At 43.0% G+C, this 25,299-nt stretch overlaps 2 protein-coding genes across 2 annotated transcripts in view; one reads left to right on the plus strand and one right to left on the minus strand.

The window, feature by feature from the left end:
- Positions 1 to 447: 447 nt before the first annotated feature.
- On the minus strand, positions 448 to 12,013 carry INA (internexin neuronal intermediate filament protein alpha). The gene is made up of 3 exons (XM_019725036.2): positions 10,949 to 12,013; positions 3,776 to 3,900; positions 448 to 2,465 (listed from the first exon to the last, which is right to left on the minus strand). Exons 1-3 carry the CDS (start codon positions 12,011 to 12,013, stop codon positions 2,150 to 2,152), a joined length of 1,506 nt encoding a protein of 501 aa, XP_019580595.1. The 3' UTR covers positions 448 to 2,149.
- Positions 11,939 to 25,299, plus strand: part of NT5C2 (5'-nucleotidase, cytosolic II) — a 119,705-nt gene continuing 106,344 nt past the window's right edge. The window contains exon 1 of the mRNA XM_019725034.2: positions 11,939 to 12,071. The gene's annotated coding sequence lies outside the window, so the exon portion shown is untranslated. The remainder of the gene's footprint in view (positions 12,072 to 25,299) is intronic.

The raw sequence follows: 25,299 nt of genomic DNA on the forward strand, positions 1-25,299 counted from the left end.
TTGTTGCCGATATTCTGCCTAAATATCTGGGTTCTACAGGAATATAACCGCATTTTCAAGGAAGGAAAATATTCTTATTGTTTTGAAGGACTCTTTATCCTGTGCCTTCTACCAGTTCATTCTCAGACAAGGTCACCAAGTTGAGCTAGTTAAATCATTTCCCAGGCACCGAATGCATTGTCTTTTCATCATTTGATTGATTTGATTTCCCCACTCCTTGCCATGAACTATTCACTTAGTGTATTATGTGTTTCAGACCAGACAGTCTGAAACAAATGCAGACTACAGCCTCAAGGCTTTGTCAGGAAGAAAAAAAAAAAAAGCTAAATGTGGATGCATGGAACAGAAAACATACGATTTCTGAATTATTTAGGGTGCAGCTGTCTCACTGAACCAAAATGGCACTTCTCTCCGTTAAGCAGCAAAAACCACAGAACACAAGTTACATTGGTAGGATTCATATGACTTTTAATTCTTATTTTACTAATGTTTTAGAGTAAGTGTGGGGAGTAAAGACAGGGATGGAGTGAGAGAAAGGAAGAAAAGTATTTCAAGTTCCTTGAACTATGGAAGCATGTGCTAGGATAAGAAAGTTCAGTAAAAGCATCACGTCCCTATTACCGTAGAGCTATTAATGGAGAAGTGTGACAGAGATATGGCAACTCTTTAGCTCTGGTGGAAGTGACTGCTGGCAGAGAATCCTGCATCAAAACTGGCAAACGTGGAAGACCGGGCAATGCATCTGCTCCACAGTTGGGCAGATGAAAAGTTGACGCTCCAGAATCTACTTCTTCGCATGTGAGTAAGAAGCATGTGTGCTCTTTCTCTGGTTTGTGTCTTTTCCTCTCCAGCAGGGAAGGGAGACCCCATCAACCATGCAGCAATGGGAAAACTGCTGGGCAAGACTCTTTTAGAAAAGAGAAATATTTCTTTTTCATATTTGCTGGTGGTGCTGATTGACCAGAAGTGACTTGTTTTGCTTTGGGGCAGCAGCATTGTATCCTGGTGATAACATATTCTACACTTAGCTCTCTTAAAAGGCATAGGAGAATGAAAACAAGGCCACTTTAGGACCTAGACTAGTGCGAAGGGGATATGTGGGTTCTGCCTAAGGATAAGGGCATGAAATAGCTAATTCTATATCACCACAAATGAACTGACACAGATAAATGAGACCTTCACGTTTTCCATTCATACAAATACTCACTTCTAGCTTATACTACTAAATCTAAGGTCAGCTTAATCACGGCTTGGGGTAACTATTACTGTATTTCTAACATTAAGGTGAAAAGCTATATTCTTAATTAAGTAGGATTTTTTCCCTAATTAAATGGATTTGATACGCTGAAAGCCTAAAATCTAGGGACTCTTTTCATTACTTTATTTCTTGGGGCAACCCTTAAAACTTATCACTGCCATTTTTTTTAACCTACAGAATTAGAAGGATATGAAATGGGCAGGGCGAAGTCATTACACAAATCATAGAAACGGTCAACATGCATTTAATTTTACCCATCAAGCAAATAGAGCTAAAGGGGGTAAGCTCTTTTGAGAAGAACCTAAACATGTTTAAAAGGGAAGAATACTAGACTACCCTTTATTATTATTTTTTTCCCCCCAGAATGGATGAAAAGGATCTGTGGAATTAAGGGGGGTGGGAGGAAAAGTGTCCATTAAACAAACACCTATCATTTGTGGAACAGTTTTATCAGAGTAGTGTCGGTGGTGGACCATGGGTTTATCTTTGGCAGTGATTTTATATTTTAGGTATCTAGAGTGAGATTATATAGCTGGGTAATGGCTGGTTATAGTGAGTGAATAGAGGGTTTAATTTGAATTCACAGCAACTGATGATGATCACAGATTTAGCACCATTGTACTTCCTCTGTACTGGAATCATCCATCACTGTAAAGCCTGAGCCTTAGGTGAGAAGACAACTTCTCTGTGATGGCTCTAGGACTGCAGTTTCCTCCAATCTTAGGGGTGGTTTTCTTATTAAAGACAGTAAGTATTCAATGCTAACTATGAGACTGAAGCCTTGAAGACATTGCATGGTGGTGACAGGTGTTTTGGTTTAGGAATAGGCTGTTGAACAAGTCAAATGCATCTTATCCCCTCTTAAGCATTAACTTCTTTTAAGCAACAGAATTATATTTTTTGGCTTGAAATGGTGCTTTCTTCTATATTTGTTTTCTCGGTTTTCTTAGTAGATATTACTGTCTCCTCTAATATTTCTTCAAAACTTTCCCCTATCTGGGAGGTTTTCTTAGAGGCCACCTTAGAAGCCTCTTCCTCATCTTCCTCCTCCTCTTTCTTAAGAGACAGCCCACTGGCTGAGACTTTGGAGGTTGTAGAACTGAGGATTCTGGGTGGGAGCAGATAACCGGGGTTGGAAAGTGGATGCAGCCCTGAAATAGTCGATCCACTGGTGCTAAAACGTGTCTCTTCGCCTTCTAGCAGTTTCCTGTAAATTGAACAGAGAAAAACTCTCAGGAAGCCAACTTGCAACTCCTTAAAAAGAACTTAACCCTGCAGCTCCTGTTCATTTTAGAAAGATTCTATAAGACTTTTCAGTTCACTCATGAGATTGAGACCAATAGGTATGGAATTCCAAGGCTCAAAGACTTGGATTTATCCAGCAGCATATGCATGCATGCATGCACACTCGTACACAACACACACTCACATATTCAATTTTAGCACCATCGGTGTTTACAGCACTGTCAAAGGGAAACCTATCCTATTCACAAATATATTAAAGGAAAAACCTACAATTCCGTTTGGCCTCATCACACCCATTTTTGGCACTTAAGAGTCTACAAAGCTCTGGGGAAAAGTAACTTTGCTAATTGACACCCTCAGTGCAATAGGAATAAGGAAGTGAGAAGTCCACAGAGGAGGAAAGAAGTGCCTAATTCAGCCTGAACTTGAGATCTATACCTTTCCAGTGTACAGGAGGACAAAGGGGATGAAACCAGCAATAACAAAGGCCAGTGAATGAACATGCTTCAGATCCCAAATTTCTTCTCAGCCTGGCCTAAAGGGCATCAGAAAAGAGTAGCCCCAATACCTTGTTCCTTGGAGCTAATAGTTTTTATCATCCTTTCTTTAAAATCAGAAACTCAAGACACTATCAAATACTCTTAGAGCTTTGTTTTGCTGTAGCATACACAGTGTAAAGAAAGAAGAAAAAAAAATGCTCAGACGGATCTGGGGTTGAATCTGAGCTCTTCCATTTACCAGCACTGTGACTATGAGCAACTTAACACAGTCCGTGGTTCAAGTTTCCTCATCTGCAAAATGGGAATAATATGACCTGATCATTTATGTGCAGGATCTAATAGAGTACCTGGCTTGTGGGAGTCAGTCAAAAAATAGTAGCTGCTGTTACTACCTTTTTTTTTTTTTTAAGGTAAATGTTCACTTGAACATTGCCTTGAGTAGGAATCAGGGTGACACCTCACCTATTAGGAGTTTCTATGTTGCATAAACTCTATTTTTAAAGTTAGAGTCTGATGGGTTTATTTCAACCTCTGTACTCACATTATCCCCGTAAATCCTAGCAGACGTAAGTAGACTACTCCAGGCCTCGCAAGGTGAAGCTGGGATATAATAAAGTTGAGGGATAAAGAGGTCGGCTCACCTGGAAGGGGCCAGTGATGTCTCTCCTCATTCCCCCGCCCCCATCGGAAATCAGAGAGACCAGAACCACTAATTTGGGTAGTGTTGCCCAGGTGACTGCATCTGCTTGGGTGAACATGCCCTTCGAAGTACCTGTAAGCTGCTATCTCAATGTCAAGAGCCATTTTAACATTGAGCAAGTCCTGGTACTCGCGAAGGTGGCGTGCCATCTCACTCTTGGTGTTCCTCAGGTCATTCTCCAGTTGCCCAATGCTATCCTGAAAAGTGACACATCCGACATATTTAGACCAAACCAGCTGAAATTCACTGTGATTTCCACAAGGCAAGGATTCTCAACCCTGACTATACATTAAGACACCCAGGTCTACCCCCATCCCAGATTAATTCATTGGTACTGGGTTGGGGGTCCCAGCATGTGCATTTTTTCATAAAGGTCCCCAGGAAATTTGGATGCATGGTGAGGGTTGGGAACTTCTACCACAGGGTACATGGTTCTCAACTGAACGCCAGGGAGATTTATTTGTTTACTTACTTACCGTCCCTCCCTTGCTTGTTGTATTGCTGCTAAATAACTCGCTTGTTGCATGTCCTTTCCAAAACCCAAAGCCTCGGGTTAGGAGATTAGAGTCAGAAAATTCCAACTGTAGAAAGCATACAGAAGACAGCAAGTCTTCTCTGCCTACATTTCGTTTTTATGGGTTTCCTGGAAATCTGCTATTCAATCACTTTACTGAAAGCATTTTATGCGACAGATAAGGAAGAAGCAGAAATACTCCACGGAATATTTTTTATCCACATGGCAGATTGAAATTACATTTTAAAAAGAAACTAGGTTTATGTAACAGTTTTGCTCCAAATTCTTTCAGGTGCAAACCCAGGCACAGAAGAAAAACAGCTTTACATTTGTGATTCTGGAGCAGCCAGAAGGATCTTTTAAAAACAGCAGATCCTATTGTTTACCTGCTTAAAACCCTCCCATATCTTTGGAATAAAGTCCAAACTCCTCAGCGCGGCCTATTCTCTCCTCTCAATGTGTTTCAGCTTCCCGGGCCTTCTTCTTTTGCTCCTTAAACTTACCAAGTTGCTGTCCCAGGACCTGTTGGCTAGCTATTTCCTCCGTTTGGAATGCTTGGGAGTGGGTCTTTCCATGGCCGAACCAACTCCAAGTCATACAAGACTCAGTTCAAATGTCCTCCACTCAGACAAGTCTTCTTGGCACCCAATTTACGTACCCTCTCCACACCGATCTCGCACATTATTTTACCTCAAGCCAGGGCAGCTGCCAGTCCATGAAGGAACGTGGTACAGATTAGAAAAAGGTACCTCCAGTGAGAGGGAGGACAAATTAGAAAAAAAGCACCCACTTGAAAGTGTCCACTCTGCTCTTAACTCCTATCATTGTCTGAAATTTCTTTTTCTTCATTTACTAGTTTACTAGTTTTTTGTCACCTTCCTCTGTAACAGCATTTTTCCAACCTTGGCACTATTGCTATTTGGGGCTGAATAATGCTTCATTGTAGGGGCTGTCTTGTGACTTTTAAGGAACTTAGCAGCATTCCTTACCTCTACCCACTAGATGCCAGTAGCACACACCCTCCTTCCCAGTTGTGACAACCAAAAATGTCTCCAGACACTGCCAAACGTCCCCTGCGGGCAAATCACTCCTGTTAGAGAACTACTGCTCTAGAATGTAATTTACATGGACGCAGGGACCCTTTCTGTCTAGTTCACCCCTGGAAGCCAGAGCCGAGCACAAGGCACCCTGTAGATGCTCAGTGAATAATTGTTGAGCGAATGAATGATGCTACATGAGGACTTCTTTTCTTATGACCTGAAACGGTGTGAGCAAATAACCCATATAATTCAGATGCAACTTTGTCAACATGAAGAGCATAGTGACTGAGAGCTACTTTTATGAAACAGTGATGCAGATAAACATATCAGAAAACTCAAGAAAGTAAGTTACCCCTTGTAACACCCCTTGTGTGGGGATGATAAAGCCATGGTGAAAGGCAGGATTAATACAGAATACAGCTGGGAGTACAAACTTCCAAGTCAAGAGAATCTGCAGAAATAATTAAAATTCATACCACCTACCTGTTCTACAAATATTGACAGGAATACCGCAAAGGAGAGACTCAATTAACTGATGGGTATAGAGCAAGGAATGATAAGCAGTGCGGAAAATACATATTACACTGGACAGTGATGGAAATATTCCACAGGGTGTTAAGAGATCATGATTTAAAAGTATTTTTTACCAAGACATTTTACTTGATGGTTACTATTTGAGGTTAAAGTAACCTATAAGCAAGTCTGCTAGTGATGCATCGGGGTAAGAGAATTAATATTACTGTGGTAAAGGGGAAGAAGTGTTAGGGTGAGGGAAAAAGGAGAAAGAGGAGGAAGTCTTCTCATTATGCAAAGGAGAAGGAGAAATATATGAGGAAAAGAGGAGGATGGATTTCACCAGGATCTTTGTGTTCCATTTCTTGCCCTGCCACAGTATCTAACACACCTCAGTAAGTTTTCTATATTTCAGTTTCTTCAATACTTCCATTTCTGCATGTGGAAAATTACAATGTTTATTCTTTACTGAGGTGTTCTGAGATCCTCAAGTTGGGATTCTAATTTAATGCACCTCACGTTATTATATGCTTCCATTTTCTGTTAAATTAGATAATAGGCATTAGAATAACACTTGTCACGTAGGAACTGCTCAATAAATGTTAGTGGTTTTTATTGTTGTTAATATCATACCATGTAATTCTCTACCCTTTCAATCATATGGACAAATTAATCATGAGCCCTCCCTACAACCTCATGGATAACTAAGGAAAGCAATGTATAACAAAACCTTAATATTGGCTAATATTGACATATCTCTTAAAGCCCTAGGGTTGTTTTTTTAAATAACAATTTTGAATAAAAAACTTTCTGAAGCGGCTTGTACCACTCTAAATTAGGATATTAAATGTAATGCAACCTTTCTCAGCAACTATGGGTTATGATAATGATCAATTCTTTTTCTATAATTCTGTGATGTCTTTTTTCTTTTAGGTCAACTGAGGTATATATCAGGCTGTTTATTTCTACCCTAAAAGGCCCCAAAGAGCAGTGTTTCAATTCGTGGTCGCTATTCATTGGTTTTCTTTGTCCTGAAAGAACTGCTTTGCTGCTGCTCCTTCTTGAACTGACTCCAGTGGACCCCCTTCTTCTCTATCTGGCTGCACACTTGAAATCCAAACAACAAAGTGCTTTAGAATCATGTAAAGTAAGAGTCAACAGGCTGGGTATCAGAGGGGCCAACTTTCTAAGGTATGATTTAGATGTTTTATCTCATCAGCAGGTCAATTAGGTCCTTTTTAAAAATCATTTTTATTTCACAGCTGTGTTTTCTGAATAAGAGGTTGTTGGGGAGCTGAGTTCTACATAAATGAGATTTCCTTGAACTTTTATGATGCACATGTCACACGTCTGTTTTATGGATCGGAGTACACAAAACAAGACTTTGCTCCTGTCGGAAGGAATTGTGCTGACTGCTGATCATTGCTCTTCAACGTCTAATCTCTTTGTTTGCGCTCTTTGTTTCCCCACACCAGGCTGTCTTGCCTCGCCCTTCAAAAGCTCTGCCAAAGATGGCTTCCTGCTCGAAATCAGAGCAGAGTGCTGCAGTGTGCCCCTCCCCCAACCACGCAGCTGCTGCTGGCTTAGCCTGAGGGAATGGGAGACAGGCATTCCCAGCTCCAGCTGGGGTCTCTCCTGGAGTAGATAAAACAGGTGCTGAGCGCCTTCCTCAGGGCTGGAAGGACGTAGGCTGGGAGCAAGAGAAAGAACTGGCCACACTAGCATTGCAGTGCTGTAGATTTCAGCACTTTTAGGGGCCCTCAGCCAGGTGACAGTAGCGAGTGCAGCCATCCCTAGTTACTACTCTGCATAATAAACTTAGGTGGGGAGAGAAGATTTTCATATGTGATCCACCCATTACCTTATTCTCCTTCCTGTGTTTCCTCCCCACATTTGTTTTCTTTTTTTTTCCCCTACCATGCTTTAAAATCTTGCATTACATGAGCTGGTCTACCTTGGGAAATGTGGTTTAGGTCAGTGCACCCCAAAATCAATCTGAGGAACAACAGGATGCAGCGTTTCTATTGAAAATGCTTATCCCTGGGCCACACCTGCAAACTACCGAGTCCATATCTTCAGGAGTGGGCTTCAGAATCTTTTTTTAAAGCCCTCAAGTGACCTTGGTATGTCACACTGGGTTTAGGAACCACTAGTTTCAATTTATTTTTGTAAAGGAGTTATGGTGACCTAGGTGACAATAATACAGTGAGGTAGAGAGGGGCAAGAACAAAACAAAACAAAAAGCACATGGAAGAGTTAAAGACTAAATATAGCTTTTTTTCTTGAATTCTAATTTCAAAAATGGATCTATCAAGCTATAGATTTATATGCAGGCACTGCCACCCCCAATCTCCAAGGGACCAGCCCCTTCCTGCTATTTAATTAGACTGTATTCCAACCTCATACTGGAGAGAAGAGGGCAGAATTGGCTCCCCTCCCTGGAGAGCATTAACTAATGGTGGTCTTGATTGTTCAGCAAGGTCTTTCAAGGAAAGCTTTAGCTTTCTAAGACTGACCTTAGTACAGGGCAAGGGCCCCCAGTACCCTTCAAAAATATCCTTAGACATCTTTGGCAGAATGGGGACTCTAATAGTGGTGAAGCAGCGATGCAGAAACCCAAATCACCGTGTTATAGAAATAGAAAAGGCTTCAGCTAAAGAGGGTGGCCACATTTGGGTTTTGAAGACAAAAGCCCTAGCTCTTCATAATTTCTCCTGTTGCCTGAGTTGGACCTCTCATGCACCACTGTGTACTTACTATGTCAACTGAATCATTCTTTACCCTCTCAAAGTATAAGTTTTCTCTCCTCAAATAGGCTCTCAGCTCTCTGGGGCAGAGAAAATGTGACTTTAATGGGGCCCTCCTCTGGCTCTCGGAGGGTGGCAAGCATACAAAGGAAAATGGGCCTACCACTCACTAATCCTGAAGCAGAAAAAAGAGGACAGCCTCCTGTTACTGCAAGAAAGGGGTGGGGGAGGGTGAGAGGGCAAGAAAACAATGGCTGAATTGCACTGTAGAGACTGTTAGAGAAAACAGCCAGAAGATACCCTTGTGGCTTCAGGCCTTCAGGATCTGCAGGTGAGGATATGAGCCCCTTCTCAGCCTTAGGTCCCAAGGAGTAGGAAATAGTTCTCTGTTGTCTGATCTCTTCCACTCCACCAGCAGGTCCACTGAGGCACTGAAGGTTAAGTTGATGGGGCAGCACTGCAGAGTTGCAGACATGCTGCAGTTTCTGTTGTTTTGTTTGTTTGTTTCCTGTAGACTATGTCTGAATGACCCTACTATTGTCTAACACTAAAAGCCTTTTAATGCAGACAAAACAAGTCAGACAATATTGTCACTACCTCTTAGAACATAAGGGCTATAATAAACAAACAGAGGACATGGCAAAGCCCAATTCATAAGGCAGTTGTGGATAAGTTATCTTTTTTTATAGAAACACTGGGCTAGCTCATCAGAAGACCACCTAGTCATCCTTTAAGGCTTCTAGAAGAAAACACGAAGTCTCAATTAACTAAATGTGATAAATTCAGGACTTACAGGGGGCAAGGCCACATAGTGAAAAGTTCAAGTTACAAATTTTGAAGTAGACTAGAAGTTTTTATTTGACTAGTACTATAATTCCAAACTAACCAAAACAAATGGTCCAAGCAAGCTTTCTTTCTTTATCAAAGAAAGTCACTTATAATGGAGAGCAAATACCTGCACCCCAATAATAATTCATCTCCAGACTAAAATCATAATTTTGAGGTTTCATTCCTTTCTTGTATGTGTTTTATTAATGTTTCCCAAACCCTATTAATTTCATCAACTGTAAACTTCGATTTGACTAAAATGAATTATTACAAGTTTCTGGATTATTAGCATTCCACCCAATGGAGCTTTTTATTGTATCTTGAACCTGAGCCACACTATTTAGATTGTTTTCTACACTTTTCTTCTGCCTCTGTGGTCGTAAGCCCAGAATGTTCTATATAGTAAAACTGAAGATGCAGTGGCCTTTGTCTGGAGAAAACAAGAGGAAAGACCCAAACATAGGAGCTTAGAGGATAGGCAAAGACAAAAAAAAAAACAAAAAACTGGCCTATAACAAAGATAGAACCCATCTCTGTGATTTAACACATGCACTTATATTGGAAAAACGTTAAGAAAATGGGTATTTTCAAGTGGGACCTCACAGCTGCTGAGCAGATTAAGTGGTTTTTGTTAAGTGCTAAGCCATCCATGAAAATGAAAATTGATGCTGCCCACGAAGTGACCTTTGATTGCAGGTAGCCCAGGCTGATGTGTTGGTGTTTCAGAAGAACAAAAGCAAAGCAGTTAATTGCCTAGAGAGTCATAACTGGGACATCAGATGGGAGAGCCGTTTCTGAGATGGGAAGAATTCGAGATCAGCACCGGGGACAGCGCCCCGACCATTCTTGTTTGTTAACCGGTGTAAAGCTTTCCTTAGGAACACAGGTCATCAGTCAGTCAACAAGAGAACCTGTGTGTGTGTGCATGCGTGTGTGTGTGTGTGTGTGTGTGTGTGTGTGTGTGTGTTGGGGGTGGGGGTAGAGCAAGGGCAGGGCGGTTACGCTAGCCCAATCACCCAGGTTGTTGGCTCCCGACTTCTACTCCTTTGAGGACAAAATTAAAGAAAATGGGGTAGAACCCTTCCCAGTTCAGCCCAGCATCCTTTCCCCAATCTTAGGGCCGACCATACCTTATAAATATCAATTCCAGCGCGTACAGAAAGCCTTTTAAAGTCAACAAAAGAAGCCAGACAGCACCGCCAACCATGGAGCGGGTGTAACCCACCCCCGTTGGACTCACTCTTACTTTGGGTGGGAGACTGTTCTTCAAGTCGCCAGTGTGTTTATTCCCACTTGCTGACAGGGAGGCATGAGTTAGGTTTTCGGACTCTGAATAAGAGAAACTAAGGGCTTCTTTGTTAGAAGAGCTTGGACAGGGATATAAGTGAGGGGCAGGGAAAGAGGGCGTCCAGGGCCCCCAAATTATCAGTAGAGACTCCAGGGCTTTTGTTTCCCAACGCCTCCAGTCGGGGCTCTTTTTCTCCCCCCCCACCCTTCTCCAGCCCTCAGTTCCTAGGGCCCCACCTGTGCGGGGTGGGGCGGGAAGCGCAGGTATGCGCGGAGGGGCCTGGGGGCCCTCCCGACGCAGCATTTCCACCTTTACCTGGTAGCTAGCCACTTCAGCGCTGTGTCGCTCCTCCAGCTCCAGGATCTGCCTCTCCAGGGACTCGTTGGCCCCACGCAGGCCCTCAATCTCAATGGTGCGTGCCTGCAGCTGGCGCCGGTACTCGTGAATCTCCTCGCGGCTGGCCCGGATGGCCTCGGTGCTGCGCGCCGCCTGCTCGTTCAGGTTGGCAAACTTGGACTTGTACCACTCCTCGGCTGACTGCAGGTTCTTGGCGGCCAGGGACTCATACTGGGCGCGGATCTCTCTTAGCGCTGAACTCAGGTCTGGTTTGGCCACGGCCACGTCCACCTCGGCTGCAGCCTGGGAGGACGCCTGCAGCGTGGCCAGAAGCTCCGCCACCTCCTCGTCGTGCACCTGGCGCACGAAGGCCAGTTCGTCCAGCAGCGACTCCACCTTCTTCTCCAGGTCCAGGCGGGCGAGCGTGGCGCCGTCCACGTCGCGCTGCTGCGCTTTCAGGGCGCGCTCCGCGCCTTCGCGCCCGCGGCTCTCCTCCTCGCAGCGCGCCCGCAGCCGCTGCACCTCCTCGGCCAGCCCGTCGCGCTCCAGCAGGGCCTGCGCGCGAGCCGAGCTCGCCTCCTCCAGCTGCGCGCGCAGGTCGCGCAGCTCCCGCTGGAAGAGCTCGCCCACGCGCGACGGCTCAGCGTGGCGCTGCCGCAGCGCGGCCAGCTCGGCCTCGAGCGCGCGGTTCTGCGTCTCCAGCTGGTGCACCTTCTCGATGAACACGGCGAAGCGGTCGTTGAGGCCCTGAAGCTGTTCCTTCTCGTTGGTGCGGATGATCTTGTACTCGTTGGTGCGCGCCGCCGCCTGGCTCAGGTCCAGCCCGTCGGACGCCGGAGGCCGGCGGTAGGCCAGGCCCAGGCCGAGCGACGACGCGGAGGAGCAGGCGGCCGAGGAGGCCACATTGCAGCGGGACAGCGACTGCGAGCGGTAGCTGCCCGCGCCACCCGCCACGGAGAGGCGCGAGGACAGGCGAGAGCCGTCTCCGAACACCTTGCGGTAGGAGGAGGGGCCGCACAGGTAGTGCTCCGAGCCGAAGCTCATGGTGCCGGGACCCGGGCCGGGAGAGCAGTGGCGGCTGGCGATACAAAGGAGAGGAGAGGTGCGCCAGGCGGGGCGCAGGGGGCTGGTGTGCACCGGGTTTTAAGGCGCTGGGACTGGGGCGGCGCATTGGGGGCGGAGCTCCTGCTCCAGGCCTGGAGGGGAGAGGAAAGGGGCGCATCCAGGATCGGGGGCGGGGAAGCGCAGTGACTACCGCAGCTGCGCGCGCGACGGACTAGGGCGCGGGGACAGAACCATTTGCGTAGGAGCTGTCCCCTGTCCGCAGTGTCCCTCCCCAAGAATTGTCCGGTTTGGAAGTGACTTGAGCCGAGGGGTGCCTAAACGACTGGGGTTTGCCATCAGGAAACCACCGGCTCCGTCTCGTCTTTTGACCCTGTCTTTTTAGTCCCTTTTGACCCACTGGGAGGTTAGGGTTTTCTTGGAGGTGTTCTGTAGTCCCATCCCCACCCCGGAGCTCCCCAGGGTGACGCCTTGTTTTTCCAGTTAGAGTGGGGACCCGCAGGACAAGGCTTTGTCCTCTCCCCTCATCCCGTTCAGAGTTCCCAGGGGAAAAGTGGGTCTACGTCAGACAGCACCTCATCAGCTTTTCCTCTGCAACTCCGGGGACCGCCAGGGTCGGGAGGCTGCGCGGAAAGCCTGCAACGCCCCGGAAAAAGAGGGCGGGTAGGTAAAGTACCGGGGCCTGAGTTGCAGAGAGTGGAAAAAAGCGGAGGAAGGCTGGGATGTCCGCAATGGGCAGAGCTGAGGTGCCCCTGCCATTTGTATAAATGTGCTCTCCGGTTCACCACAGCCCTCACCACACTCTGTTGAATTACACCCACCGTATTAATTCCTTTCCTTTACCTGTCTGGCCCAGTAAGCATTGGAGATTTCAGTCTGTGTAAATCCTCATCTGGTTTGAGCGAGCCACTTCCTATGGAAATCTCTCTTTGGACAAAAGAGGTCCCTGCAAATAGATCAAACTCAGGGAGTGGGGAAGAGTGTTGGTAACTGAGCTGGCCTCCTTTACCGTCCATACATTGGGGGCAATCAAAGAATGGGATCTGGAAAGCTGAAGTCAGGGTGGAGTCTGCAGCACTGTAGCACTCCCTTCAAGCTTATGATTCCTCTCAGGATGCGGTTACGGCCCAAAGAGAGTAGGAAGAACTTCTTTACTAGATTCCAAAATTCCAGACTGAAGACATTTCTTGATCTTGGAATCTCAAGGATATAATTCTAGAATAAGTTTTAACTTCATGGGGGTGGGTGGGTGGGAGGGGGCAGAATATCACCTGGGACAGCCCACTAAAGAAAAGGGGAAAGGAAGTCCTATGGGACTTTGCACCATATCTCTTGGCTTTGTGCTTGATGTCATGGAAGATGGTCAGACCTTTTCACAGCCTGTCCTGGTTCCTTATCACAGATCAAGACCTGAGCTGGAGGGCCTCAATTCTGAGTGCTTTGGGTTCAGAAAGACCTGGTGAGGTGAAGGATGAAAGAGAGCTCACACTGCTGAACCGTGCTCTCTGCTGGCCCTCGTGCCAGGACTTCTGCATAGGTTTACTTCCCTCTGGCCACTCTTCCCTCTGGCCCCCATGTTACAGATAAGCCGAGGCTCAGCTGCAGCACTCTGCATAAAGTCACTAGCAAACAAACGTACATTCTTTCCTCACCATGTAATTTTACTTACAGCAGCAAAACTCATTAATTTCCATGCAGCAGAATAAGGCTAAGTGGGTTTCAGAAGAGTTTTGGCCAATAACAAAGTAACAGGCTGGTTGTCCTTGAAAGAACATTGGACCCAGAGTCAGAGGTGATGGGTTTGAATCTTGGCTTCTGCCACTTACTAAGCATATGGGGATAACAACACCTATCTCCTTAAGGTCATGAAAGATTGAGTTGATGCATGTAAAAATGCTTTGCAAGCTGTAAACGTATGAGGGGTTACTGCCGTCATTGTTTTCTTTCAAACAAAGGGGCAGTGCTTCGCATCTACCATCAACAGGATATGAGTTCAGTTTAGCGATAGGATTAAAGGAAACTGTCTGCTACATCCTTGCACAGGCTGCCCTTTGTTAGGGAGAATACAGCCAACCTTGATTGCTTGTGGTACCAGGGTCAGTGTGGCTAAGTGGAAATAACCACAGACAATTAAATCTTACTTCTGGGCTATAATTCCAGTCATATTTCAACCATGTTATTCAGGACTACAAAAAACTCAGCCAAAGGCCCCGGTTGGCGTTTCACCTTTCTTTCTCATTCCATCCTCCAACAGAAGCAGTATTCCAAAGGTAAAACACACATAGAACAGAACAAAATGAGACAAAAGGCATGAGTGAGCCAACAAAGGGGTAGTGGCCCTGGACAATCTAGAGCGGGTTGCGGTTTGCATATTCTGAACAGCTTATCTGACATTCCCAACTGAGATTCCACTGTGGGACTCACGCCTCCCCTTTTTTGGCATCCCATGCCACAGGCCAAGATGTTTGGCTTTAATAATTTTAGCACAAAGCTGTATTACGAAGAATGATCTTGGCTGAGCCTCAAACCACAGCTTCTTCCAGCTGGCGAGGTTTCCTGAGGGATTACCCTGTCTTCGTCTTCCTCTGATGTCAGACACACTGATATGTCATTCCCAGGTTCTCCCTCATATCTCATCCTCTGTGGCCTCTCTGTGGCATTTGGCATTGCTCACCACTCTCCTTGATTTCAAGGACTCAGTTTTTGGCTTTCTGCTCTTCCCTCATAAACTCTTTTTTAGATAGTGGGTCTCCCAGAGGTAGGGAGACTTGTGATAAAGTTCTCCCCCTAAGAAACCTAGTTTTGCATAATGATTCTTCCTAGCCATGGGCCTTTGAGCAAATCACTATTATTTGCTGAACCTTAGTTTCTTCATCTGTAAAATTTCAGTACAACTATTCACCTGAGTGGTTTCCAACCTGACTGCTCATTGGAAGTACCTGGGAGCTTAAAATTAGATTCCCAGGCCTTATCCCAGACTCATTGACCCTAAGTCTAAGAACCCTTAACATACGTCTCAGGAGATTCTGTGAAGTTTAAATGAGATTATCTGGGTGTTACAGTGCCTGCCTGCCAGGTGCGTGCTCAATAAATGGTAGCTATTAGAAGTAGCAACTTCTCATTTCATCCATTTAGTAAATATTTACTGAGTGTAAGGCCCTGGACTAAGTGCTAGGAATAAGGCAGATGTGGACTCTGCCTCTGTGAGACTGGCATTCTAGCAAGAGAGACAGGGGTTAAACAACTAATTACACAGTTGATTGTTAATTATAATTTTCACAAGTGCTCTGGAGGAGAGTTGCTGTGGGGCATATAACCAAAGACCTGACCTATGCTGATGAGTCCCAAATCCTTTTTTCCAATTTCCAACTCTGAACTCACATATCCAACTGCATGTTGGACATCTCTTCACGAATGCTTGCTGGTCTTCACATGCTTTATATCTAAAAGTGAGTTGATCATCTCCTTCTAGCTCCTCCACCACAGCCCACTTCTTGATTTTGACTTTTCTGTCCCATCTCTGTTCCTCCACTTGTGCAATTATTTCTTCCTGGAATTTCCTCCTCTGCCCCCACTTCAACTGTTGAAATGCCTAAGGTTCAAATGTTGCTTCCTCCATGAAGCCTCCCCTGCTATTTCCAATTGAAAGGGATCCTTCCCTCCCATGAACTCTTGTCCTCCTACCCATAGCCGTTGCAGTACTCACCTGGCTCGTAGTTACCTACCATTTTCTGCTATAATTATTTGTGTGCTTCCTCCTTGATCACAACTCTTCTACATCTATGTATTTCTCTCAGCATCTACTACAGTATTAAACATGTATGAGGTGAAAAATTATTTCTTGTACCACCACTTGGGAAAAGTCTTTGGTGTGACACCAAAGGTGGGATCCATAAAAGAAATCAATAAATTTGACTTCATAAAAATTTAAAAAGCTTTTGCTCTGCAAAAGACCTTGTTGAGAACATGAAAAGACAAACCACATACCAGGAGACTGTATTTGCAAATTGCATATCCAAAAAAGGATTTGCATCCATAAGATACAAAGAATTCTAAGCACAGCAGTAAGAAAACAAATATTCCAATTAGAAAATGGGCAAAGGAGTTGAACATACATTTTCCCAAAGGGAATATAAAGATGAACATATGGGAATATGTTCAACATCACTAGCCATTAGGGAAATAAAAGTTACAACTACAATGATATGCACTATATACCTCCTAGAGTGGCTGAAACAAAGTACTGACAATACCAAGTGCATGAAAGGATTCAGAGCATCTGGAACTCTTATCTGTTGCTGGTGGGACTGTAAAATGGTACAGCCACTCTGAAAAACACTTTGGCAGTTTCTTAAAAAGTTAAACATACACTCACTGTGTGACCCAGCAATCTCACTCCTCAATATTTAGCCTAGGAAAATGAAAACCCATGTTTACACAAAAATATGTACATGAATGTTTACAGCAGCTTTCTTTATAATAGAGAAAAAACCAGGAAACAACCCAAATGTCCTTCAACAAGTAAATGAATAAACAAATCATGATAATCCAGCCAATGAATACTACTCAGTATTAAAAAGAATCAACTATTGATGAATAATTCATAACTTGGATGAATTGCAAGGGCATTAGGCTGAATGAAAAAAGCTAATCTCAGAATGTTATACATTATGTGACTCCATTTGTGTAACATTCTAGAAGTGACAAAATTATAATGATGGAGAACATATCAATGGTTGATTAGTTAGGGTTGTGGAGACGATGTGACTATAAGTGGGTAACATGAGAAGTTTGTGTGTGTATGTGTTGATAGAATAGTTCTGTTACTCAAATCTATACATGTGATTAAAATTCACAGAACTAGAGAGAGAGACAAAGAAACTGAGAAACCTAGTGAAATCCAAAGTAAAATAAACTCTGTAGTTGAATTAATTTGTTGTGTCAATGTCATTTTTCTGGTTTTGATAATGTGCTATGGTTATGTAAGATGTTATCGTGGGGCCCAAGCTGGGTGAATGGTACCTGGAAACTTTCTGTACTATTTTTGCAACTTCTTGTGAGCTTTAAACTATTTCAAAGTAAGAAATAGTTCTTTGAAAATATATATACGTATATATTTATAAAATATGTATATATGCAAATGTTCTTTGTAGATACATGCTGAAATATTTAGAGTTGCAATGTCATAATTTATATAACTTACTCTCAAATGTTTTGTAAAAAACAGTATACATACACTTAGAGGGAGGAGATAAAGCAAATGTGGCAAAATTTTAACAGTGAATACAGATGTTTGTCATCTTTGTCTTGCAACTTTTCTCTAAGTTTAAAAATTTGCAAAATAAAAAGTTAGGAAAATTGATTAATATATAGATAGATAAGATAAATAGGTAAGTAAGCAAAAAAGAAAGTATTCCCAATCTGGAATCGAACCAATGACCTTCAATCTAACACTCTCCTAACTTGGTCTAATTGTGAAGTCCTCTCCCCTCACCTCCTGCCCAGCGGTAGGAAAAGGCTGCTTGTTCTGGAGTAATTGAATAAGGTCAGAATTCATACTCTGTTGGGAGTATTTTAAGTGCTGCTCCAAGTCCTGGGTGTTACCATAGTCACCTAGTAAACATGCCAGCTGCTGGGATTACAACGATGAATATAATTAGAAGTGATAAAAATGTGTCACTTTCTCAAGAGTAATTTAATTTTTTATTTTTTACTTTACTTATTTATTTTTTTGAGGAGGGTGCAGCTCATAGTGGCCCATGACGGGGATCGAACCAGCAACCTTGGTGCTACCAGCACCATGCTCTAACCAACTGAGCTAACTGGCCACCCCCTTAATTTAATATTTTGTAAATATAGAATCATATGTATTTTATATACTTTTTTTTCAACTTTCTTTTTTCATGTCATAAATTGTAGCCATTTCCCCACATCAGTAATATAGATCTATTTACTTAGCTTTACAATTTAGTGTAGTGTTTCGTTGTATGGATGTCCCATAATTCATTTAATCTTGATTCATTACAACCTCTTGTTGGACTTTGTGTTGTTTCTAGTTTTTCCCTATTAAAAACACCATGATTTAAAAAATAATAATAATAAAGTAAAAGAAAATATATTACCTGAGTGAAATCCAGCCTTCATCTTTACTTTGCCTTAATCATCCAACCAACATTTATTGAACACCTACTGTGTGTTTGGTGCTGTTTATGTCAGTTAGTGTGAGAGAAGACATGAGACATGGTCCCTACCCATAAGGAGCTTACGATTAGTTGAAGAGTTATGGTTAACTTGAGGTCCTGTCTTAGGGACCACCATAAGGCAGTGTGTATTTGCACACCACATATGCTAAGTACTCAGAAGGAGATATACCCCTGTTATGTGACAGGTTTTTAATTAGTTATTTTTTCAGCCATGTTTCTTTCACCTCCATGAAAAGGTGCTTGCATGAGCATATCACTAAGGCAGGTGGGGAGGATCATGCCCCAAACTTTCTGGAGAAAGGAGAATGTTTTTAACAAAGATACATGAAGGAACATGATATCATACTAAGTCATACTCCTAGTTGTCCTTTGTTTATAAAAATCAAACTGTTTCTGTCTACACAGAGGACAGAAATAGTTATGAGTCCTTTGATATGGCTCAGTTGACAGTGACACATCAATCTATGTGGTAGTTTCATTCACAATTTTGTGTTTACATGATTTTTGTATTGCATTTTTTATGCACAGCCTTTTTCCTCCTTTTATTTGTTCCATATTTTAGCTGAAGGCATTTGGGGTTTCTTGGTGACTGTTCTTATTTAAAAAATAAAATCAAAGCAAAGTTTCTGTGTTTCGATCTTAGCCGTCTCACTGTGCTTAAGCCTATCCAGAAGTCTCTGTGTATCTGTGTGCTTCTCTCTCTCTCTCTTTCCTATGCTTTTCACTTCCCAGAATTATCTCTTTATTCACCTCTCCTAAATCCAAGGTTAGGCTGAATTGGAGTTGCAAGAACTCCAGGATTAAAAGAAACAGGAAGCTTGCCGGCCTTGTCACATCTCAGTACCTCGGACAGCTCCCCAGCTTTCCCGGTGTGGCTGCCTCTGCTTTTTAGACTTCACAAAATGTCAGAATGGAATCGAATTTGAGAAACCATTTGGTCCACCCTCTGCTTTTTGCTGATGCCCAGAGAAGGGATTCCAGTCAGCAAATATTTCAGGATTATTAACTGCCTGACTGTGGGAAATGCAAAGAGCTTGAAGGGCTTTCTCTCTCTCTCAGCATTTCCTGCACCTACATGTCTTGACGCCTAAAAAAAATCCTTCGGTTCAACTCTGCAAACTTATGTAGATCAAGCTTTTCCCACCGTAGAAAGAGAACTGCCTAAATACAGATATGCTCTGAGAAGGGGAACAAAGGGACTCCAGTTTGAATGAGAAAATTATTTTTCCTAAGGGCTGGTCTCCATGGGAAATAGAGGAAGAGAGAGCACCAGAGCACTGGGGGGGGGGGGGGTCGGGGGCAAAAGGGGCTGGGGAGGGAACAGCAGAATGAAGTAGAAAAGAGGCTCCTTCGAAGTCTGGGGCCTCTGACGGCAGAGTGGTGAGCTTCACACTTTCATCAGTGTACATGAGCACACCGGCAAAGGAGAAGCCTCACACTTTCATAAAATGAGACTAGAGAGGCCTATTGTCTCCTCTCCCAAAAACGCATAACAAGAGTCACTAGACTCATTTTCAAAAGATATTTATGTAATGATTCAATACATTTTGTCTTCTTTGTTCCTCACAACAAGTTAGAAAGGGTTTTCTTATCTCTGTTTTCCAAATGAATAAACTGAGACACTAAAAGGTTGGGTAACTTGCCCAGAGTGACAGAGCTAGAAAATGGCAGAGCTGAATCCAGTTTCTCTGACTCCAAGTTGGTGTTTCTAAAACCTTTTTGTCACCCCAAACAGAAACTCTGTAACCTTTACATAATAACTCTCCATTCTCCCAGCCCCCCAGCCCATGGTAACTTCTATTCTATGTTCTGTCTGTTTGATTTTGACAATTCTAGGAACCTCACATAAGTGGAGTCACACAATATTTGTTATTTTGTCTCTGGCTTATTTGATATAGCATAATGTTTTCAAGGGTCACCCGGGTTGTAGGATGTATTTGAACTTAATTTCTTTTTATGGCCTGTTGGGGTCTTGTGGTGACAAAGAACAGATTCACTGAGTCCACCAAAAGTAATGAGGAGTTATTGTAAACAACCTGGTAGAATTAAGGAAGACAGAAATCTCAGCCACATGGCTAGAGGTTCAGAAATAGCCATATGACTGGACTTTTTGGGACCCACCGTGTTTCCCTGAAAATAAGACCTAACCGGACCGTCAGCTCTAATGCATCTTTTGGAGCAAAAACTAATATAAAACCTGGCCTATTTTACTATAATATAAGACCTGGTCTTATATAATATTTCACTATAATATAAGACCGGGTCTTATATTAATTTTTGCTCCAAAAGATGCATTAGAGCTGATGGTCTGACTAGGTCTTATTTTCGGGGAAACACGGTAAATACAGTTTGGAATCTGATCAGCACAGCTCTAGGGACTAAAATATCTCATTGTCCCCTTAGTGGCAGGAATTTGCTGTTTTCTGATACTCAGACATTTTACCAACTTAGTGGTATTTTGCTTCCACAGCTCCTGTACAGTACAAACCACCTGCATCTTATTCTATGAAAAGCAAGCCTCAGGTTTTTGCTGACTATGGATTTTTATCATTTCAGTGATATGCTATCTTTTCTCCCTCTGTGCTCTTCATCTCCTGCACCCACTGTCAACTGATACTCTCTCCAAATATCTCTCATTCTGTTTTCTGATTGGTCTGGTTAATTGCCAGTCATCTCATACCGTACCACCTCATAAGCCACCTGTCTGATTAGAAATCAGCTGCCCTTGAGTCAAACATCTTCCTCTACTCCAGTTGATAAGTCAGATGCTATTGAATATGGCTTTTCATGGTAGAGACCTGCCTACTTTGAGAGGAGGTTGGGAGCATGGCAGGCAGGCACCCTGAGAGTCATTGACTTTAGTTCTGTACATCAGATCGACCACACTATGCTAAGAGACTGTCTATTGCACTGTAACCCGATGGCCTGCATCTACTTCTGTGGCTTCACAAGTCACAGAGCAGAGCTGTGCATATGTCTGAGTTGATGTGTACTAGGCAGGTATTTCTGCACTTATTTTCAGATTATATAAATAATTGCCATATGGTGATATATAATTTGGAGTTGCTTGAAATATCCCCAGCTTATGTCCAGCTGCCTACTTACAGTTTTTGTATGGGGTTGCTTCTCTCAAGACTGAAAATCTGTTTTCAGTTCTCTTGCCAAGTCTCCAGTAACAGGAAGATATTCAGAACACAGGGTACAGTGAGGTGTTAACAAATCCATGAAGTGTGTTCCAGTTCCTATAAGCTGTAGGAGAAAGGACTGGATTCTGGGAATCAGGCCATTTTTAGTTCTGTGACAGTGACAGAATATAGTGCTTTCCCAATAGTACATAAATATCTCCTGCCCACCCTCTTCCTGCTACATTTCCCAGCCTCCCTTGTAGTTAGGTGGGGGCATGTGACTAATTCTGGTCAAAGAGCTGTGAGAAGAAGTGATGCATGTTTTTCACACTTCATCTTCCTGGGAGGTATGAGTTGAGTTGGCAGAACCCACAACGTAGAAGCAGACTGGACCCCTGAGTCATCATTAGGGATGGTGCTGTCCTAGAGTCTCCTGGCTGCAGAGGACTTTTTGTGAGTGGGAAATAAATCTCTATGGGTTTGGCCCTAGAGACTGGGGTTTGGTTTGCTGTTACTGTAGCATAGCCTAGAGTCACCCTGATTGGGACAGTCATAGACAACTGTGAGGTTGGGCAAGTAACAGTGTCTTCCATCCTCATCTTTTTCTGAAACATAAGAGTTGCCCCAGATAATCTTAAAGATCACCTTCTAAGATTCTCTGATTCCTAATTGACCATGTCTTGTTTACTTTTTCTGGGCAAGGTTTCTGTCCATTTTTACTGTCACTGAAGTATATTATTCTGACTTGAGCCATTCTAAAAGCCTTCTGATTGTGCCCCCCATCTCCGGCTCATGCATGTTAGCCTTCCTACTTCCTCAGGATAGATTATGTCACCTTCATCCTCAGAAGCCTTCACTGGCTACCCACTGCCTGCTGAACAAAATCTATGTGCTATCTGACATTTATATAGCCAAACTAGGAATGAAGCCCTAATAAAATTACAGAAACCACCAAGTGAATTGTAATAATGATGTTTGCCAGTAACATGCCTACTGGTAACATGCAGAACACACACACACATATTTACTTTTTTTAAAAAAAATTATTCTAAGTGTGTTTTTCCAGGACCCAACAGCTCCAAGTCAAGTAGTTATTTCAATCTAGTTGTGGAGGGTGCAGCTCACAGTGGCCCATGTGAGGATCGAACCGGCAACTTTGTTGTTAAGAGCCCAGCACTCTAACCAACTGAGCTAACTGGCCACCCCAGAACACGTGTGTGTTAAAATGCAGAATATGTGTGTTAAAATCCACATCCAAGGTTGATTGAAGACTTTCTGAGTTACAGAGATGTAAGGCAAGGCCCCTGCCTTCCAGGGAATGAGGGGTGTGTTGGGTGGGGGGAGAGGGGGATGTGTGCAAGAAGCAGTCTGCTTAGAACAGCAAAGGAGTCCTTAAAGTGGCTTCCTGGGGACAGCAGCAAAAGGCAACTAATATTTACATCTTACTTCCTAGTTCAAACAGCATTTTCACAAGAATCCTGTGAGGTGACTATTAGTGTTTTTATTCTGCTAATGAGAAAAAAATACTGAGAGGTCAGGGATTTGCCCACGGTCACAAATCTACGCTTCTAACTCAACACCTTATACTGTGTGCTCCCCTGTACCAGTTGTTTCTCAAACAAGAGAAAGTACCTCAACTCCGGTACCATGGGCCCCCTCTCCCAGTTTAGAATACTGTTTAAAATCCTCTTTAAAGTCATAAAGCTCAAGGCTAGGGCTGGGATAATATGAGTCTGGAGTATCTAGTAGTTCCAGAAAGAAAGGAAGTACTCAAAAACAAACAGCAAATAAATATGTTTTTTAAAAAAAGATGGGGCATGTTAAAAGGATATAAGGCCAACCTGAAAGACACCCAACAGCCAATGCTGGAACAATTTGAGCAATAAAGTAAATTATGAGGTATAATCCAAAGAATAAAATAAATATCTGTGAACCCATACTGATGTAATTAAAAAATTGAATGAATAAATAAATGAGGAAGAAGGGACAAATCTCCCTTATAGAACAATTCCAGTTAATACATGTAAAAGGAATGAGAGAAACAGGAAGTCACCATTAGAATGCCACAGTAATAATTGCTGCAGGCAAGATCTACTGATGAAGCTAGTATTAGTGAGCAAAACTTTAAGGAGAAACAGGATATTTGCATATCCTCAAAGTTAGACCCCAAAATATGTATTGATTATCTTGTTTCCAACATATGTCCAAAAATACTTTGGTACTCTTCCCTTCACAATGCAAAGCTTAATTCAGTTCCCCTTAAATGTGGACTAGATTTAGTGATTTGTTTCTAATGAATAGAGCAGGCGTGAGCAAAGAACCAAATAGGAACTGTATTAGTCTCTATGAGCCAAACAGTGTCTTTCATAACAAATCATCTCTGTTGTAGCATGAAAGCAGCCACAGAAAATATGTAGATGTATCTAATCACTATGTTGTACACCTGAAACTAGTATATTGTGTGTCAACTGTAATTGAAAAACAAAAACATATTAAAAGAAAACATTTCAAAACCACACACACACACACACACACACACACACTTTTGACGAATGAGTATCTCCAGTATCAATAAAACTTTATTTACAAAAAGAGGCAGTGGGCTGGATTTGGCCTTGCAGCCATAGTTTGCTGACCTCTGGAATAGCAAATGCAAAGGAAAAAATACTAATTTTGCAGTGGAGAAACCTGACGGGTATCACCTTAATCAAATGATCAAGGTTAACATTACTGTAATAAGCTGTATTGAAGTGATGTCAGTGAAATGTCAGAATAAGGAATTCAAAATTCCATCCTTTCATAATAGCAACAAAAAAGGCAAAACTGTCAGAATCAACTTTCTCAGACCACTGAACACTAACAACCAGGGGAATGCTTTCAAGAAAAATCAGCTGAGGACAGCCTGGTGGCTCAGGCGGTTAGAGCTCCGTGCTCCTAACTCCAAAGGCTGCCGGTTCGATTCCCACATGGGCCAGTGGGCTCTCAACCACAAGGTTGCCAGTTTGACTCCTCGACTTCTGCAAGGGATTGTGGGCTCCGCCCCCTGCTACTAACAACTGGCAACTGGAACTGGAGCTGAACGGTGCCCTCCACAGCTAAGATTGAAAGGACAACAAGTTGACTTGGAAAAAGTCCTGGAAGTACACACTGTTCCCCAATAAAGTCCTATTCCCCTTCCCCAATAAAATCTAAAAAAAGAAAGAAAGAAAGAAAGAAAGAAAAACTCTAAGACATAGTCCTGGAAAACTAGAAAGCCACAAACATGCCCAGGACTGTGCACGTGCTCAGGAAATACCTGAGAAATTCCTACTCTGTCACTTCTGGCTGACCTTCGTGCTCTGCACAAGCAGGAAGTGAAAGCTAAGGCAAAGCTGTAAACTGCTTGCCTGGGTGTTGAAGGCATTAGACAAGACACAGAAGAGCCCATCTACAAAAACTGGGAGTTTTTTTGTTACCAGGTATTTAAGGAAATCTGTGCTCAATCACTCTCTGACCACTAACCTAACAGAGGAGACTTCAGTGGCCACATATGCAAAGAATACTGACTTTACAAGATTAATTCAGAAAAGTCACTAAACAAGCAAACAGGAAAAACTACAACAAGCAGCAACAAACTCTAGGAAGAGGGGAAGGATCTGATTTCCAGAGTTGCCACATTAGAATATTCAAAATGTCCAGTTTTCAACAAAAATTGCAAGACATACAAGAAACAGAGCAAAGAAGCAATCAGTATAAACTGTCCCTGAGGAAGCCCAGGTGCTAAACTTATTAGACAAAGACTTTAAATCAGCTAATTAAAATATGTTCAAAGAACTAAAGGAAACTATCCCCAAAGAACTAATGGAAATCATAAGAATGATGTCTCACCAAATATTGAATATCAATAAAGACATATAAAAGGAACTGAATAAAAATGTTGGAGTTGCAAATATAATAACTG

Source organism: Rhinolophus sinicus, linkage group LG07 (assembly GCF_036562045.2).
Source record: "Rhinolophus sinicus isolate RSC01 linkage group LG07, ASM3656204v1, whole genome shotgun sequence".
Lineage (NCBI taxonomy): Eukaryota > Metazoa > Chordata > Mammalia > Chiroptera > Rhinolophidae > Rhinolophus > Rhinolophus sinicus.

Bases quoted from the DNA above. Each gene is read 5' to 3' on its own strand.
- INA (XM_019725036.2), bottom strand. From the start codon at position 12,013: ATGAGCTTCGGCTCGGAGCACTACCTGTGCGGCCCCTCCTCCTACCGC. The intron at 3,901-10,948 runs GTAAAGGTGGAA...GTCACTTTTCAG, and splicing joins CTGAAGTGGCTAGCTACCAG to GATAGCATTGGGCAACTGGA. The intron at 2,466-3,775 runs GTACTTCGAAGG...TTCAATTTACAG, and splicing joins ATTGAGATAGCAGCTTACAG to GAAACTGCTAGAAGGCGAAG.